The following is a 17,005-nucleotide window of genomic DNA, read 5'->3' as shown; positions in this document are numbered from 1 at the left end:
ATATATATATATATATATATATATATATATATATATATATATATATATATATATAATGTGTGTGTATATGCATGCATGCATGTATATTATGGCAGGGAAGGGTTTTGGGCATGGCTATATGAAGGCATAAGTTTGTCATTAAAAAGTTTGCTTTCCAACTACATAGTCTCAGGTTCAGTCCCACTGTGAGGCACTTTGGGCAAGCGTCTTCTGTTATACTAATGTCTTAGTAGATGGAAACTGAAAGAAGTCCATCGAGTGTGTGTGTGCTTGTGTCTCTTTGTCTTGATATTTTGTGATATTCGTAAATGAGTAACCATACAAGTGATGTTTTTCACTTCTGATCCTCTTTGAAAAACATGTTTGGCCATGAGGAAATATTAAGAGATCTTACTTGGAAAATTATCTTACTTGTAGGTTGGTGACAAGCAATAAAAAAAATCTTCCTCATCAAATTCCAGCTTACCAATACAACCACGCATACGTACATACACATGTTTATGTGTGTGTGTGTGTGTGTATATATATATATATATATATATACACACACACACACACACACACACACACACACACACACACACACATATATGTAATATAATCATGTTATCACCATCATTGTATTAACATCACATCACTTTTCTATGCTTTACATTGGTAAGCTGGAATTTGAGGCAGATTTTCTAATGCTGGATGCTCATTGTTGCCAATCTGTTTTCCCAACAAGGTAATATTTTCACCATGCCCAGACATTTCCTCTGTATGTGTTTGTAAATATATATAGGCATACAGAGACAAAGCATAGTTTCTATAAGCTTTGTACATGTAATTTACATTATCAGTGCACAATAGTGATTTAGGTACAGAGAATGTTAAATAGATTTGTTGAAAATAAGTACATGATTCATAAACTCATATGATATATGTTTAAATTAATCTAATATTTTCAAGAATGTGGTATGTATGTGCATATATTTAATGATTAAAAAATTTCCATTTATTTCTATACACCTAGACCATTAAACATTGAGAGGAAACAGAGAAGATTATATCATGACTGGAGCCAACTTAGGCATAAATCCAGCTATGAATAACACTTATATATTTGTTTCTTGGCTAAAGAATTAATCAAAAGATGATAGCAGTGATGTATGTGTGATGGCTTATGATTATATATGTATATAATTATGACTGTGTGTATACTTATATATATGTTATGTATTGGGTTGTCTGGAAAGTTTGTGCCGATTTTTAAAGGAAAGAAAAAACTCAATAAATACTTGCCATTACCTTTTTAAACAACCAAATATGAACCATTTTGTTGCACAATGTGTCTCCATCTTTCCTTTAACTTGAAAATACCCTCTTCCCAGAATTGAGGTGGTTTCAAATAAATCGAAAGGTAAGCTACTATAAATTGGCACGAACTTTCCAGACAACCCAATACAAACACACAAAAGCTACAGTGACTTAATGGCTTTCCAGCAGCAACTCAAGTTTCATGTTTAGGCAAAATATCTTATTTTGTTTGGGCTGAAATAAAGCTTAGTCATTTTATTGAACCATCAGGCATTTTCAGAGAATATCAAACATGAGTGACAGTAATTTATAAGCAATTGTGAGTAATGCACTTGCTGTGAGAGTGTGAAAATTTACGTAAGGGTTAAATTTGGGTAAGTCAGTGAAGTCTCTTGGACTGTTAAGGATTATGGCTATATATTTTCTTTGTATTGGTGACTAGCATCTGTCTCTTTGATATCTAAAAGATTTTGGTAGACTGTTAGGCATAGTTCCTGGGATTGTTCTTATTAGTAGTGTATGTATTCTTGGGTGTTGATGTGAGGTTAAGAGTAGAATTTTAAGGATGACCTTCCCCCTATAGCTATCCAAAAGTCAATAAGTGGCCAAAACATACACCACTGACATAATTTATCTCTAAAATCTAATTATACCACCATACCATTTATTTATATACAAATGTATTGTACTGACAAACCTTTACTAGATGATGATAATAATCAGCTTTAGAGCTGTAATTTATTAACTCCTATATCTACTTATCTTTGTCTATTTGTATATTTAACTCATGAGTGCATTTATTTTTATCTACATCTCTAACCTTTCTATTCTCTATAAGCACTATCTTTTCACATAAAGAATCTATCCCAACACTCTGTACCTATTGATGTGTTCAATAATTTTCTCCATCCCCTCCCCCTCTCTCTCTCTATCAGTATAGATGTCTCTAGACTTCACCACTGTCTTCACTTCCATAATAATGTACATCTAAGACCCTACAGATCATTCCCACCATACCTGTCCAAACCCTACATTTCCACACACATATGACTAAGAACTGTCTCTTATATCACCTGGCATAAAGCCACCTCCCTCAATACTTAATAGCCCTTCTCATTTGAGGAACTTTATTCTGTGATTTATCTGGTAACTTCACTTGTGCTGGTGTCATGTGAAAAGCAAGCATTCAGTACACTCTGTAAAGTGGTTGGCATTAGAAAGAGCATCCAGCCATAGAACTCATGCTTCAACAGACATTTGAGCTTGACAAGTCCTCTATCTCACTGGTTCCTGTTGAACCGTCCAGCCCATGCCAACATGGAAAATTAATCTTAAATGATGATTATCCAAATTCTCTCAGAATCCTCTCGAATTCTCTCAGAACTCTCTTTGACAATATACCGTACTTATGTAGACCTATCAAGCCAAGTGAGACTGTAGGTCAGTGGCACATAAAAGCACCCACTACACTCTTGGAGTAGTTAGTGTTAGGAAGGATATCCAGCTGTAGAAACCTTGCCAAATCAGATTGGAACCTGATTCAGTTCCCTGGCTTACCAGTTTTCAGTCAAACCATCCAACCCATGCCAGCATGGAAAAACGAACATTAAATGATGATGATGATGAATTCTTTTTGAGAAACAGGACTAGTCCAGTAAGAGTCATTAATTTAATAAATTAATGCACACACACATATACAGTGAAGGCGCGTGGCTTAATGGTATTCAATTCACGATCACAAGATAACGCATTGTATCCTAAAGCAAGACACTTTATTTCACTGGATGGCAAAAATGAGCTGTACTTGTATTTTAAAGACCAGCCTTGTCACATTCTGTGTCACACTGGATCTCTTTGAGAATTACATGAAGGGTATCCATGTTTGTGGAGTGCTCAGCCACTGGCATGTTAATTTCACAAGCAGACTGTTCCATTGATTGTCATTGTAACTGATGAATTACAAGCAAATGTAATTAAAAGTTCCCTTTGCAGCTAATTGGTTCTAGGTTCGAATGCATAACTTAAGCAAGTTCCTTTTAATATAGCCTTGTGGAACATGTGAGACTGAAACTACAGAATCCCAGTGTATGTGTGTATGTTTATTATGTACAAAAATATGTATGTGTGCGTAGATAGATGGATGGATGGACGGACGCACGCATGCACATTTTTATGTGCCCTTGTTTATGTTTGCATTGTTCTAAAATATTTCCATGTTTAGGTTCTATACCTTACTGTTTTTATTGCACTAACTTATAGAAGCTAAGTCATTTGATAAATAGATATCAATGAAGGAAATACTAGACTTAGTATAACTAGAATCTTGAATGAATGTGTGTGCGTGCGTGCATGCATGCATGCATACGTATGTGTGTGTGTGTGTGTGTGTGTGCATGTTTGGTGGGTTGCCCATTTAACTACTGACACAGGCACACATCTACACAAATAATTTAGTTGCTTGATGAGGAGGGTTATTTTGGACACACTACTGGATGAAATACATGATCAGAAGATGAGTGACCTCAGAGGAATGTTGGCCATCCAATACTGTGTACATATGCACAAAAAATCTGTGTTTGTGTATGTTTAGTGGGATGTTCATGTTTTATTCAATGGAAGCAACTGGTGCAAATGATAACGTTCTTATGTTGGGTGAGAAGCCATGGTACTGGGCAAATGTCTGTCCAGATTATAAAACATCATAGTAATTAGATGGTACTCTAAGGTCTGGTGGTCTTTTAGCTATTTTGGTAATTTCCTGCTTTCTCATTCAAGCTCCATTGTCTTGACTTCCTCTTTCTACTGGGCATATTGTGTAAGAATGTGTGTACAGCTCTTCCTCACTATAAAATTCATTGTGTTATCTAGCATCTGTGTGTTATTTACTTTACAATTGCTAAGTCAACATCAGATTGATGGAAAAACTGTCATCACACGTCTACACATACACATATTTACATACATTCACACAAATATGTGCATTTATATTGTATGTCTCTGCAGAATGTATTATAGAATATTTTTCTATACAAGAGAAAGCAAGTTCACCTGCTATGCTTCAGTCACTGAATAAAGTTCTGAAAGTGATGTGAGTGCTGGTGTATTTCTCTGTCACTTTGTAATACATCACACACAGACCTTACAGATTTAGAACATTCTCTTTTCCTACATTGTAAATTAGGATAATATTTGGACTGGCTTTTAAGTGCTATCTCATTATGCTATCCACATTGGTTTTAATGTTTCTCCTTCATTCATTCTGAGAAGGTAAAAATCTCAATCCACTTTACATTAGCAGTACATTTACAAAACCACCTCTGCTATATTAGTTCCACCCAGATATGTGTTCGAAAGCATACTGTATCAAAAAACAACTAATTGTTCACCTTCTCTGATACCTGATCAACATTACTCTATGGATTTGTAAGTGTAACTGAGATTTCTACACTTATCAATGCTTAATCATTAATTTTTCACTCATTACTGTGTGCTCAGTTGTTTTAGTAATTTTTTCAACTTAATGGCACACAAAAAAATTTCTAGTCCACACAAACATTAGTTGGAAGTCAACTATACCTTAACATGCTTTCTTCTTAATAAGCATGATATGTAGACCGATTATTTATATGTAATATTCTTTGTTAAGGTGTTCAAAACTTTTGAACTTGAGATAAAATTGATTGAAATAAAAAGCTGAGATTTTGTCTTGTAAAATTTCAAGCATTGTTGGTGTTTTGCAAATATCTTAGTCTTGCCATTAAAATGTAATGGTTTTTGTTCTAGACCTTCATTCTAGTGTTTGCTTCTGCCATGTGGGGCTTGTATCTTACCAAAAACAGTGTTCATTTCAGTTGACCAACACTTATCAGATGTGGTCAAATATTGGTATGATTCTCAACAATTTAATTAAAGCCTCTATTTCTTATGAGTATATAGAAATATTTGCTTAAGATAAGCAAAGGGCATTCCAATTTCTTTGTCCTCTATAAGCACTCTGTGAGTTGGATTTTACGAAATGAAGAAGCAAACATATGTACACACATCTCTTCAGTCTCCATTTCAAACAGACACACATTGCATTCTTCTTCAGATTCTCAGTCACTTTCTATTTCTTTCTTTCATACACACACACACACACACACACACACACCTCTTTCACATAAATATATGCACTTCACATTTTCACATATACACAAACATGCACACATAGACATATAATCACACACATTGAACAAACAACTGACAGCCAATCTAATGCCTTCCATATGTTTTCCCAGTATCCTTTAGAAAAGACTTTGCTATCATTATTTCTCCATCATATCAAAAAAAGACATTCATTGTTATTACTTGTGTTCTTCAACTGTTGTCATTTCAACTATAAGAAACAAATATAACCCAGCATGATGTGATAGCACTTTCAGTTATGTCAGTAACCTTCCATCAAATCCAAATATGTGTTCACATTTACTTTTTGAAACAACAAATGAGTTATGTAGGTATATGTAAGTGTGTTTGTGTGTGTGTGTATATATATATATATATATATATATATATATATATATAGACAGCCACACATACATACATGCAAGCACACAATGCCCATGTGTATGTAATGTATGTACATATACAGGGTGCAGTGAATAAACTGTTGTCTAAAATACACAAAAATGAAAATAACACATCTCACTTTAACAGATATATTTGCCAAAATTACATTAAAATATCTTGAAATACTAAAAAGTAAATTTATTCAATAAAATCACCATTGGCTTCAACCATGGCCTCCAGACAACTTCAGAATCTCCTGCAACTCTTCTGGGCAGTTTCCTTGTTTAAGTTGGTGACTGCTGCCATAATCCTTGCCTTCAATTCATCTTTGGTGTTACAAGGAGTTTTGTTGGTCTCTTGCGCATTTGCGCCCCACACATAATAATCAAGGGGGCTGGAGTCTGAGAGTTAAGTGGCCAGATGCTAGGGGTGATGTGGTCGCAGAAATTGTCTGTCAGCTACGACTGTGTTCTCCTGCTTGTGTGGCATGGTGCAGACTCCTGTTGCCAGACATAGTCTTCCAGCAGCCACCTTCTTCCCCCAGGGCAGCATTACCTCTTTCAGGTACTTGATGTAGGTTTCCGTGTTGAGTCTGAGGCTGTGTAGGAAGATGAATGGATGCATAACGTCACCATCACTAGTGATCACTCCAAAAACCATGATGTTCACTGGATGTTTGATTTTTATCACTCTTGGTACATGTCCTCAGATTGACACCCAAATACTCTGAAATATTCGTATTGGAGCTTCTGGTGCAAATGACAAGCAGTACAACATATCATTTTCAAATTTCTGGCAGAGTGAATTGCATCATGGTGCTGTTTTTCTCACAGACAGTACCCAACTGACCCTACTGTACTGTTTAGTCAACATGCGTGTAATTATGCATATCTCTGTATGTGTGTGTGTGTATATATGTATATATGTATACACACACACACACACACACATATATATATATATATATATATATATATATATATATACATACACACACACACCTCACCAACTTATGACCATCCGCACTTACAACCACAAAAAATGAATAAATAAGAAATCAATTTTTGAGCAATGGGCAGCTGTGCATACAATAATTATGGCACCATCTGGCAACATAGCCTCCCTCAGACCTAGACATCCTCTGCCTACCACTGTCTCTCAGTCACTTTCAAGCATGAATGAAAATAGTGTTGAATAATATAAATCGGACATATGATCAGATCAACTTATGACCTGTCAGTCGGAAGAGAACTCGGTCATAAGTCAAGGAGAAAGTGTATATATATGCACACACACACACAAAAATATATATATATATATATATATATACTTATTTATGTATATGTATGCATACACACACACACACACAAATATATATATTTAAATGACTAACAACAGATGGATAATGTGTCAATCCACTACAGCTGTTTCCAACGAATTTTTTAATTGATTAATGGAGACATCACATCATTAGAAAAACCATTTTCATCAGGCAAATACATGAATCACAACATTCAAAATCACTCAAAAGCCAACAGCTTGTGCCATTCCATGTTTCTATGATCATTGTTGGTCATAGAATGAATTTATTAGTTCAGTTTGGTAGTATTATAGGAGAAAATGACATGATGTCAGGTGGGGTAACAGAGATTTATAGCAGTGGAGGAGGTTAGAGAATGAGGTACGGGAGGAATCAGATAGCGAAGCATCTCTGTCATTACAACTAAGATAGAGTTAGTTTCTTTTATCTTTTATTTCTATTCAACAATAGGTTTCAGAGCTAAGTACAAAGTAAGGTCACCCAGTTATTTATGTATATATTTATTTATTTAACCGCCTTCTATATATAGCCCCATTAAAGCTGGAAAGGCTGCAAAAGAGGGGCAATAAGTCTAAGATGCACTGGTTGCAGGGAGGGTATCAAATAAGAAGAGTGGCCGTCATATCAATAATTACATAGATAAATGAGTTTGCAATAAAAACGTATATGAAAGCAAATGGATAATAATAAAAAGGATATAATGTCTCCACTAATCAATTAAAAATTTGTTGGAAATAGCAGTAGTTGATTGACACATTCTCCATCCGTTGTTATTTATTATTCACCTCACTCAGAACCTGCTCCTTGCATAGATCCAAAGTATATTATGGACTGTACACTTAGTGCAATGTGCCTTCCCTGATTATCCTCAGGGCTCATGATTAACTCAGCCAGGTACAATTAATCATATACATAACCTGAATATCTTTCTGCCTATATTTCGGTACCTGCATATGTAGCCCTCTTTTTCTTTTTCTTTTTTTTTTTGTTGCATACACATTTTATTTTTGAACTCAATCCAGTGTCTGACTATAGTCTTGTGAGTGGATCTGGTACATAGAAACTTGAAGCTCATCATATATGTGTGTGCATGTTTATGTGTATGCTTGTCTTGACACATGATGGTTGTATGCAAGCACTACAATCATACAAATCTAGTTGTTCATTCCTGTCTTTCATGAAAAACACACCTAGTCAAGGGTATATATTATCTTGTTTGGAAGCAGTTTGGTGACAAGTATGGCATCCATCAGTAAAGAATCTGGAATAGTGGGATTAAAATGGTGATAATGATATCTATATCTTTATATATATATATATATATATATAACTCAACCAAATTTCATACTGGTTAAAAAGGATAAACATCCCTCTGTTAAACATCCATTAATGTTATATCGCCTGAAGAAATGAATCCATAAAGATGATCTACCTGATGTCCATGGTTACTATGGACTACACTGTAATCATATGCTCATGTGTTGAATATAGATGAGGACAACTGTGTGAAGGAGTGTCACACCCTAACAGTGGAGGGAACCTGTTGAAGAGGTAGACACTGGAAGACATGGGATTAGGTGGTGAAACAGAGGCAATGACAAGCGACCGCGACCTTTGGAGATATGCTGTGCTTGAGGAGACCTGGCAAGCCAAGTGAGATCATAGCTGTGGCCAATGCCAGTGTCACATAACTGGCCCATTTAAAAGCACCCTTCAATCGTTGGGCAAGATACCGTACTTGTGAAAGCCTGTTGAACCAAGTGAAATCATAGTCATGGTCGATGCCAATGCCACCTGACTGTGGCCCATGCCAGTGGCATGTAAAAAGACACCATTCAAGCATAGCTGATGCCAGTCCCACCTGACTGGCATGTAAAAAGCACCATTTGAGCATGGTTGAAGCCAGTGTCAGTGGCATATAAAAAGCACCCACTACATTCTCAGAATGGTTGGTGATAGGAAGGGCATCTAGCTGTAGAAACCTTGCCAAATCAGATTGGAGCCTGGTGCAGCCGCCCAGCTTGCCAGTCCTGTCAAACCATCCAACCCATGATAACATGGAAAGTGGGCATTAAATGACAATGATGATGAAATATATAAATATATATATATATATATATATATATATATATATATACACACACACACACACACACACACACACACACACACACATACACTGGCATGCCTCAGCTTACATTGGTAATTGGTTCCAAGACATGTGACTTAACTAAAAAGCCTGAAGTAACCTGATGAAACATTTTTAAAAATTCAGTAACAAATATCTGTTTCAATCAATCGTTTGTACATATTTTCACATGTATTTTATTTGATTTTCTACTTCAGTATTGGTTTTTAGGTATTTAAAAAATTTTAATGCTTTTAAATATGTTCGCTGACACTGATATAAAATCGAATAGATTGACTGAAATTTGGGTTTAATTTTTTTCCATTAATTTCTTAAAAAATGATGTAAAGTCAAAAAAAAATATGACTCAAAATGAGCAATGCCTATATATATATATATATATATATATAAAGTGAATGAAGTGAAATTTTTTTAATGTAAATTTGTCTCTTGTATCTTCTAGTATCCTTCACCAGAATGGGACACTGTGACCCCAGAGGCAAAGAATCTCATCAACAGTATGCTGACTGTGAACCCTGCCAAAAGGATCACTGCATCTGAGGCTCTGAAACATCCTTGGATTTGTGTAAGTACTTCACTTCATTTATTTAATGAAAGGAAATGTGTTGTGATATTCCTGTGTCTGAAAGTTCATCAAATACTTATTATTCAAATATTTAATCTTCTAGTGATATTTATTGAAAGTTTAACATTGTCTAACAATTTGTCAAAGTGGTCAAAGTTTTAAACCAATGATTATTGCTACATTTGTACCTTGCAATAAAACTACATTATAAATAAATAGTGTTAGATGATACATTCGATCTGCATGTAAATGAATACTACATGAAGATTCAGTTTAATGTATAACTAGCTGATAAATATTTTGGTGCCTGGAAAAGATTAGTAAATGACCACTTTGTAATTGCTCTGTTGACCAAATCTATTACTCCACTGCACACACTAATATCATCAGTTAAAATATATTTGCTTACATATCTAGAAGTATAAGATTGTGTGATTTACAGAAGAATCTTTATTGTATCTTGTGACTCCATCAATATTTTAATAACAAATATGTGATGTATCATTCCACTGTCATTATATATTGATTGATTTTTTTTTTACCTCCTGGCTTGCCTTCTATATCAAATAATATTCTGATATTTCATGGTTTGCCATCTTAAGATCAAGGCTTAGGATTTCTTTAATAACTTTCCACTCCTCTGCCTTGTTTGTTAAAATCCTTGAAGGTATATAAGCTATATTTGACATGGCAAATAAGTAAAATAATAATTATTCACAGTAGGAAATGTACAAATGTAATGTAAGCTTTCACTAGATAGCAAACTTTTGCTAAAATCTCTCTCTCAGTTATTACACAACCAAACCCAAGATACTTTCATGTGAACATTTTCATTGTGTTCATAATTCATTTATACTACATACAGTATCAGCTTTGTGGCAATTCTTACCCTGGTATGGTTTATGAATATTCCTGTTGGGCAAATTCTATTTTGGAATAAATAACATTCGTGTTATTTCAGAGAAGATTGATAGCAAATGTCCATCATAAATCAGTAACACAAGCTGGAATGAGTATCATGCTAAGATTGTATTTCATATTCCCTTCACAAGACAATATTTTCTTCAGGTCTCTGACTAGCAGCAACATGACATTATCTTTCAATTTGATGAAGTGGAATGTTTAAATAGCAAAGACACACAGAAAAAAAAAAAAAACTTCCCTGCCAGTCCCTACTCAAAACATAAAATATTGTTTCTCAGATACTTGAATTCACAATATTCAACATAGATCTGCAATATAAATCATCTTTATTGCTGTTCTTTTAGCACTTAAACAATATTGGGAGTTCTGTAATAATTCCTACTAATACCTCTACTACTACATATAATTAGTGTAACTGTAAATCTTATTTGTTAAACTTTCCATTGTGTTCAACTGTAGCAGCAGTGTAATGACTACAACCTCATATATATTACTGTATATCATATTCATATATACCTATTAGAACTCCGAGTTAATAATGTGTGTATGGAATTCTTAAAAGAGCTCTTTCGAAACAATGACTAAGCTCAACAAATTTGAGCTCTGTCCACCTTGTTCTCTATGTAATTTTGCTTGCTTTATCCCTCAATTGAACTACAGTAAAACTATCTATATAAACTCTGTACATCAGTCTTCCCATCTTTTGGGGCTTTTGGTATCAGTGTTAGTAACCTAGCATCACCCCGACACAAGAAAACCATTAATAAGAAGAAGAATATCAAACTGTGCGTATGTGTATATATAGCCATATGTAGGTGGTGGATAACAGTTTGTCTTTCAAACGTGGTATATTAAGAAATTAAGTCTTTTAGTTTGATGTTCTTTATTAATAATTTTTCGTATCATTAATTAAAAAAAAAAAATGTTAAAACCTGTTCATGTTTTTAATATAATGCACACGCACACAACTATTTTTAAACCATTGTCCTCAACATGATGCTACAGATACTTTCTCACCGAAAGATTTAATGACAATGTTATGCAGCTGATTAATTTGAAATCTCAGAACCAGCTTGAAATATAAAAGCTGAAGTCATTTTATGGGTTTTAAACGAACTTCTTACAATTCCTAGATGTGTGATTTTATGTGTTTAATGTCCATGTAGAAATTGCAAGGAGGTGCAATGTAGCATTTGGTTTTCCATGTTTGTTTACAATTAAGAGAGTGGCAATTGGACATATTGTCACAATGCTCACATACCAAAAAGTCAACATTTATGCTTTATTACTGGTGACTCTTGCTGACTTTGTCCATCTAAGTAGAAATAGGTGTCATAGAGATATGCAGGCATGTATAGGTGTAGGCATGACTGAGTGGTAAGAAGCTCACTTCCCAGCCACATGGTTCCAGGTTCAGTCCCATTGCATGGTATCTTGAGTAAGTGTCTTCTATTATTGCTTCGAGCTTATCAAAGTCTTGTGAATGGATTTGGTAAATGGAAACTGAAAGAAGCCCATTGTATATATATATATATATATATATATATATATATATATATTTGTGTGTGTGTGTGTCTTTGTATTTGTGTTTGTCCCCACACCACCACCATTGCTTGACAATCGATGATGGTGTATTTATGACCCTGTAATTTAGTGGTTTGGCAAAAGAAACTGATAGAATAAGTACTAGGCTTACAAAGAATATGTCCTGGAGTCGATTTATTCAACTAAAACCCTTTAAGGCAGTGCTCCAGCATGGCCACAGTCAAGTGACTGAAATATGTAAAAGAGTAAAAGAATCTACCTAACTATAAATAGCTACAGAGAGAATGATAGAAAGTCTGTCTAGCTATAAATAGATATTGTAGAAAATACAAACCACTTCATAGTAAATAAGTACCATATGGAGGTTAAGCCCACTTAACTATAAATAAAAAGCATGCAGAGGTGCAAGCCATCTAGCTATAAATAGGCACCATGGGATGGCAGAGCTTGCTCCAGTGACCAGTGAGAGCAGTATGTAACTAATATCAATACTGCACATCATTCTATTGAAGGGAAAAGAGATTTCATTAGTAATATTATTAAACACATGCACTCACATAAACAATCAAATTTTAAGTTACATCACCCTGAGTGTCCCAGTCAAAGTTAACAAAATATACAGTAATTTAAATTCATTAAAATTTTTTTTGAAATTTGTGGGTGAAAGTTGTTGTTTTTTTCTGCTCATCAAATTTTGGATGTGAACTATCTTCTTTTTATTCTTTCCACAGCAACGAGAGCGTGTTGCTGCTGCTGTACACCGACAAGAAACTGTAGATTGTTTGAAGAAATTCAATGCCAGGAGAAAACTAAAAGTAAGTATTTTACTATTTTCTTTTCATTCTGTCCAAGTCAGTATATCCAGATCCATCTGTATACCTATATATGTGTCAGTCTCATACAGTTGCTTTTATTCAATTCCTCAAATACCATTCTGATCATCAGAGTGCATCTGCCCAAATGTATCTATATACCTTCATACAGTTTATGTATCAGTCTCATACTATTGGTTTCATACAGTAACTCATATGTCCTAGCACTTAAATCAATGCACAAAGCCAATCTATCCTGATTTATCTCTATACGTGGGTATATCCATATGATACCATCAGTTTCATACATTTGTATGTCTGTGTATTTTCTTGTACTTTGTAATTATGAAGTCAGACTATCCAGGTATATATGAATGCCTCAGTAGTAGTAGTATGCTTGTTAGTCTCCTATCACTGGTTTCATACTGTTCCTCTATTTGTTATTCCATTCAGTAGGAGATATGTATTTATGATGTAAGAATTTTTATAGCTTAGTTTGTAGGACACTTGAGAATATAGTGAGAGCATGATATATATTCTGTTTTCACATTTACAATTTGGTGCTAATTATGTAAAATGAGCAAATTCTATGTAAAAAAAAAAAAAAAAACTGACATCTCCTCGTTCCAATTCTAAATGACATCCATGATTCTGCATCTCATTCTAAAACTCTCAACATTACTTCAGACTGAGAGTGTGTGCGTTTGTGCATGCACATATGGATCGGATCTGTTCATATATATATTTGCATTTATGTATATGGTACATACGTGATGTTTTCACAAGCATTTATTATGCACGCAACTTTTTCATTTACACGTACATATATATAATTGTATATGTCAGATACAGGATACTTTTCCATTAATAATGGTTAAACTGAAGACATAGGGTAAAATTGAATAATTTTACTCAAGTATAACAAATGATATTCATTTTATCAATTTAGTAATGTGAACAGACGGTTCAGTTGGGTTAGAATTCAACCCAGTTCAGAACTGAATACACTCAATTACTTGTGTCAGTTTGTGTCCTGTTCTAACATTATCATTGATCTGAAATGAAACTCGATATACAAAACTAGGCAAACTTGATACGCAAAATCTCTGTTAATTCCTGGTACTTTTTATAACATTTCTATTGTGTGGAGGAATCTAAACGCAATAATATGCTACAGTGTATTTGCATCTACGTGCAGTTATTGAATTTGTTATACATACACATCAATACACACACACACAGTGAGAGAGAGATAATCATAGAGACACCAAAGGAGGAGAAGAAAGAAGTGTAGGAGGAGAGAGTAAGTAAAAGTGTAATTATGGGAGGAGTTATAAAAATGAGTATGCTTTGATTTGATTTTAATGTAATAAATATTTTTCTTTGAAAATTAATATTCATTTCATCATTTTGTATAAGCACTTTCCCCTGTCTCTTGCCCTATTCACTTAGTACCTTGAGGGGGTCACCTAGACACCTTGACACTTGTATTTATCTGTTTGCACATAGCTTGTACAACTTGCTCTACCTCACTTTCTTCTTTCATACTCAAATCCTTAACTCCTAACTTAAAACCACTCCCCTCTTGGATTTAATAGTCTCTTTATGTGTGTGTCTTCCAAAGGATTGTAGTTTTTATATAGAAGCAGACAATGTGATATATATATGCCTCAGTATCAAAACTACCAACCTCTGAGCTCTGTCCAGGCTATAAATCTCACCATACTTGAACTGTCAAGAAAGGAACCAGCCCAAACTTAGAACATGAAGCAAATATTTAAATCACCAGTGTAACTTACAACAAAGTCTACTATCTGAAGAATACATTCATCAGAAATAAGCTTTCACCACATTACCTAAAACTTGTCTTTTCTTAAACTTGCTGAAGAGAAGCAAAATAAATACAATTTTTTGTAACTTTTATGTTTCTGGAAAGCTTTGGTTGAGAAAATGCAACTAATCTCCAGATAATTTAACACTAGAATGGTGTTCAAGAGTAAGGTTTCTCACTTGAGTGAAACCTACTTAAGCACCAGATAAATTTAAAAATTGCTTTTATTGTGGAAGGTTTTATAATAGTTAAATTGAAGGTGGCAGAGAGTCACAGAGATCTGTTCAAGCTGTGCCACCAGGCAAATTGAAGAGGTCTTCAAACTCAAAATAGAACTTTGCAAGTTTCTGATCAAAGGAGAGTCATGTGTGATATGAGAAAGGAAGACACAAGCTGCTATGAAGTGAAGTTTCTGTTAGAGAAAGAGTCACAACAGAAGGTCAATGAAAATTCAGTTAGAGAAAGAGTCACAATAGAAAGTCAATGAAAATTCAGTTAGAGAAAGAGTTATAATAAAAAGTCAATGAAAATTCAGTTAGAGAAAGAGTCACAATAGAAAGTCAATGAAAATTCAGTAAGTCTAGCACTGACCTTCAGCAAATTTATCTTTCATTACTGAAATGAATTTATGTAATACCCACATTGACTTGAATAAAACTCTGCATTAGAAACAAACATTTAAAAATATATACCCAGTATATTTCCAGATGGAAATATATGTCTTTCTTTGTAGGGTGGGGGGAGTAGGTGGTTGGATAGACAGGTAGGTGGGTCACTCTAAAAGTCAGAGTTTTGACAGAACTGAAGTATGATAGTTAAGTCTATGATTTAAATTAATCTGGATTGTTTCAGTGCATATATAGGAAAGGCAGCTGGTCCATCAGAAGTAAGTGTGGAAATGATAACTGCAAGTGGAGAGATAGGGATTGTTGTGATGATGGAGCTTTGCCAGAGTGTGCTGGATGGAAGAGGAATGCCAGATGATTGGTGGTACCGATCTTCAAGGGGAAAGGGGATGCGATGAGTTGTGGGGCATATAGAGGAGTGAAGTTATTGGAGCATGCAATGAAGATAGTGGAAAGGGTGTTGGAGAGGAGAATTCGGAAAGGGGTGGATGTGGATGAGATGCAATTTGGTTTTATGCCAGGAAGGGGTCAAAAGATGCAGTGTTCATTACAAGGAGATTACAGGAGGAATACCAAGATAAGGGGAAGGAGTTGTACATGTGTTTTGTTGATCTGGAGAAGGCATTTGATAGGGTTCCAAGGAAAGTGATTGAGTGGGCATTGAGGAAGAGTGGTGTACTAAAGGTAATAGTGAGAACAGTGGTGAGTTTGTATGAGGGGGTAAAGACAAGAGTGAAAATTGGATCAGAGCTGTCAGAGGAGTTTGCAGTGAAAGTTGGTGTGCATCAGGGATCTGTGTTATCACCATTGCTGTTTGCAGTAGTGGTTGATGTGGTGATGGAGAGTGCAAGAGAGGGATTGATAATGGAGATACTGTACATGGATGATCTTGTTCTGATGAGTGAAACGATGGAGGGATTGAGGGAGAAGTTTTGGAAATGGAAGGAGGTGTTTGAAAGCAAGGGTTTGAAAATAAACCTCAGAAAGACAAAAGTAATGGTGAGTGGGGTGGAAGGAGAAGTGTTAGTGAGTAAGGTGGATCCATGTGGTGTATGTTCGAGGAGGGTAATGGTAAATGCGGTGTTGTATATGAGATGTGAGAAATGGATTCATGGTAGATGTATGAAAATGAAGAAGGTGACTCCAAGACTAGCAAGAGAGTTTGTTTGTTTGTGGAAGATGTGAGGAAGGAGCTGGAGGGCTGGTGTAACCAGTGGAAATGCTATGTGATGAGGTGGAAACGGTGAGAGGGTTTTGTTATTTAGGAGATAGGGTGGATGTAAGTGGTGGATGTGAAGCAGCTGTGACAGCAAGAGCAAGACTTGGCTGGGTGAAGTTCAGGGAATGTGGAGCATTGTTATATGGGAAAAGGTTCTCATTGAAGA

The 17,005-nt window shown here is 34.9% G+C and overlaps 1 protein-coding gene across 19 annotated transcripts in view; it reads left to right on the top strand.

Moving 5' to 3' along the window:
* Positions 1–17,005, top strand: part of LOC106874089 (calcium/calmodulin-dependent protein kinase type II delta chain) — a 343,297-nt gene that overhangs the window by 192,894 nt on the left and 133,398 nt on the right. For all 19 annotated transcript variants that reach the window (XM_052967902.1, XM_052967919.1, XM_052967916.1 and 16 more), the window contains exons 10-11: positions 9,760–9,882; positions 13,083–13,166. In XM_052967902.1, the coding sequence (XP_052823862.1) occupies positions 9,760–9,882; positions 13,083–13,166 (207 nt within the window). The remainder of the gene's footprint in view (positions 1–9,759; positions 9,883–13,082; positions 13,167–17,005) is intronic.

Source organism: Octopus bimaculoides, chromosome 5, assembly GCF_001194135.2.
Source record: "Octopus bimaculoides isolate UCB-OBI-ISO-001 chromosome 5, ASM119413v2, whole genome shotgun sequence".
NCBI classification, from domain to species: Eukaryota; Metazoa; Mollusca; class Cephalopoda; order Octopoda; family Octopodidae; genus Octopus; species Octopus bimaculoides.
The sequence above is the reverse complement of the archived record's forward strand: the minus strand, read 5'-3'. Positions and strand labels throughout refer to the sequence as shown.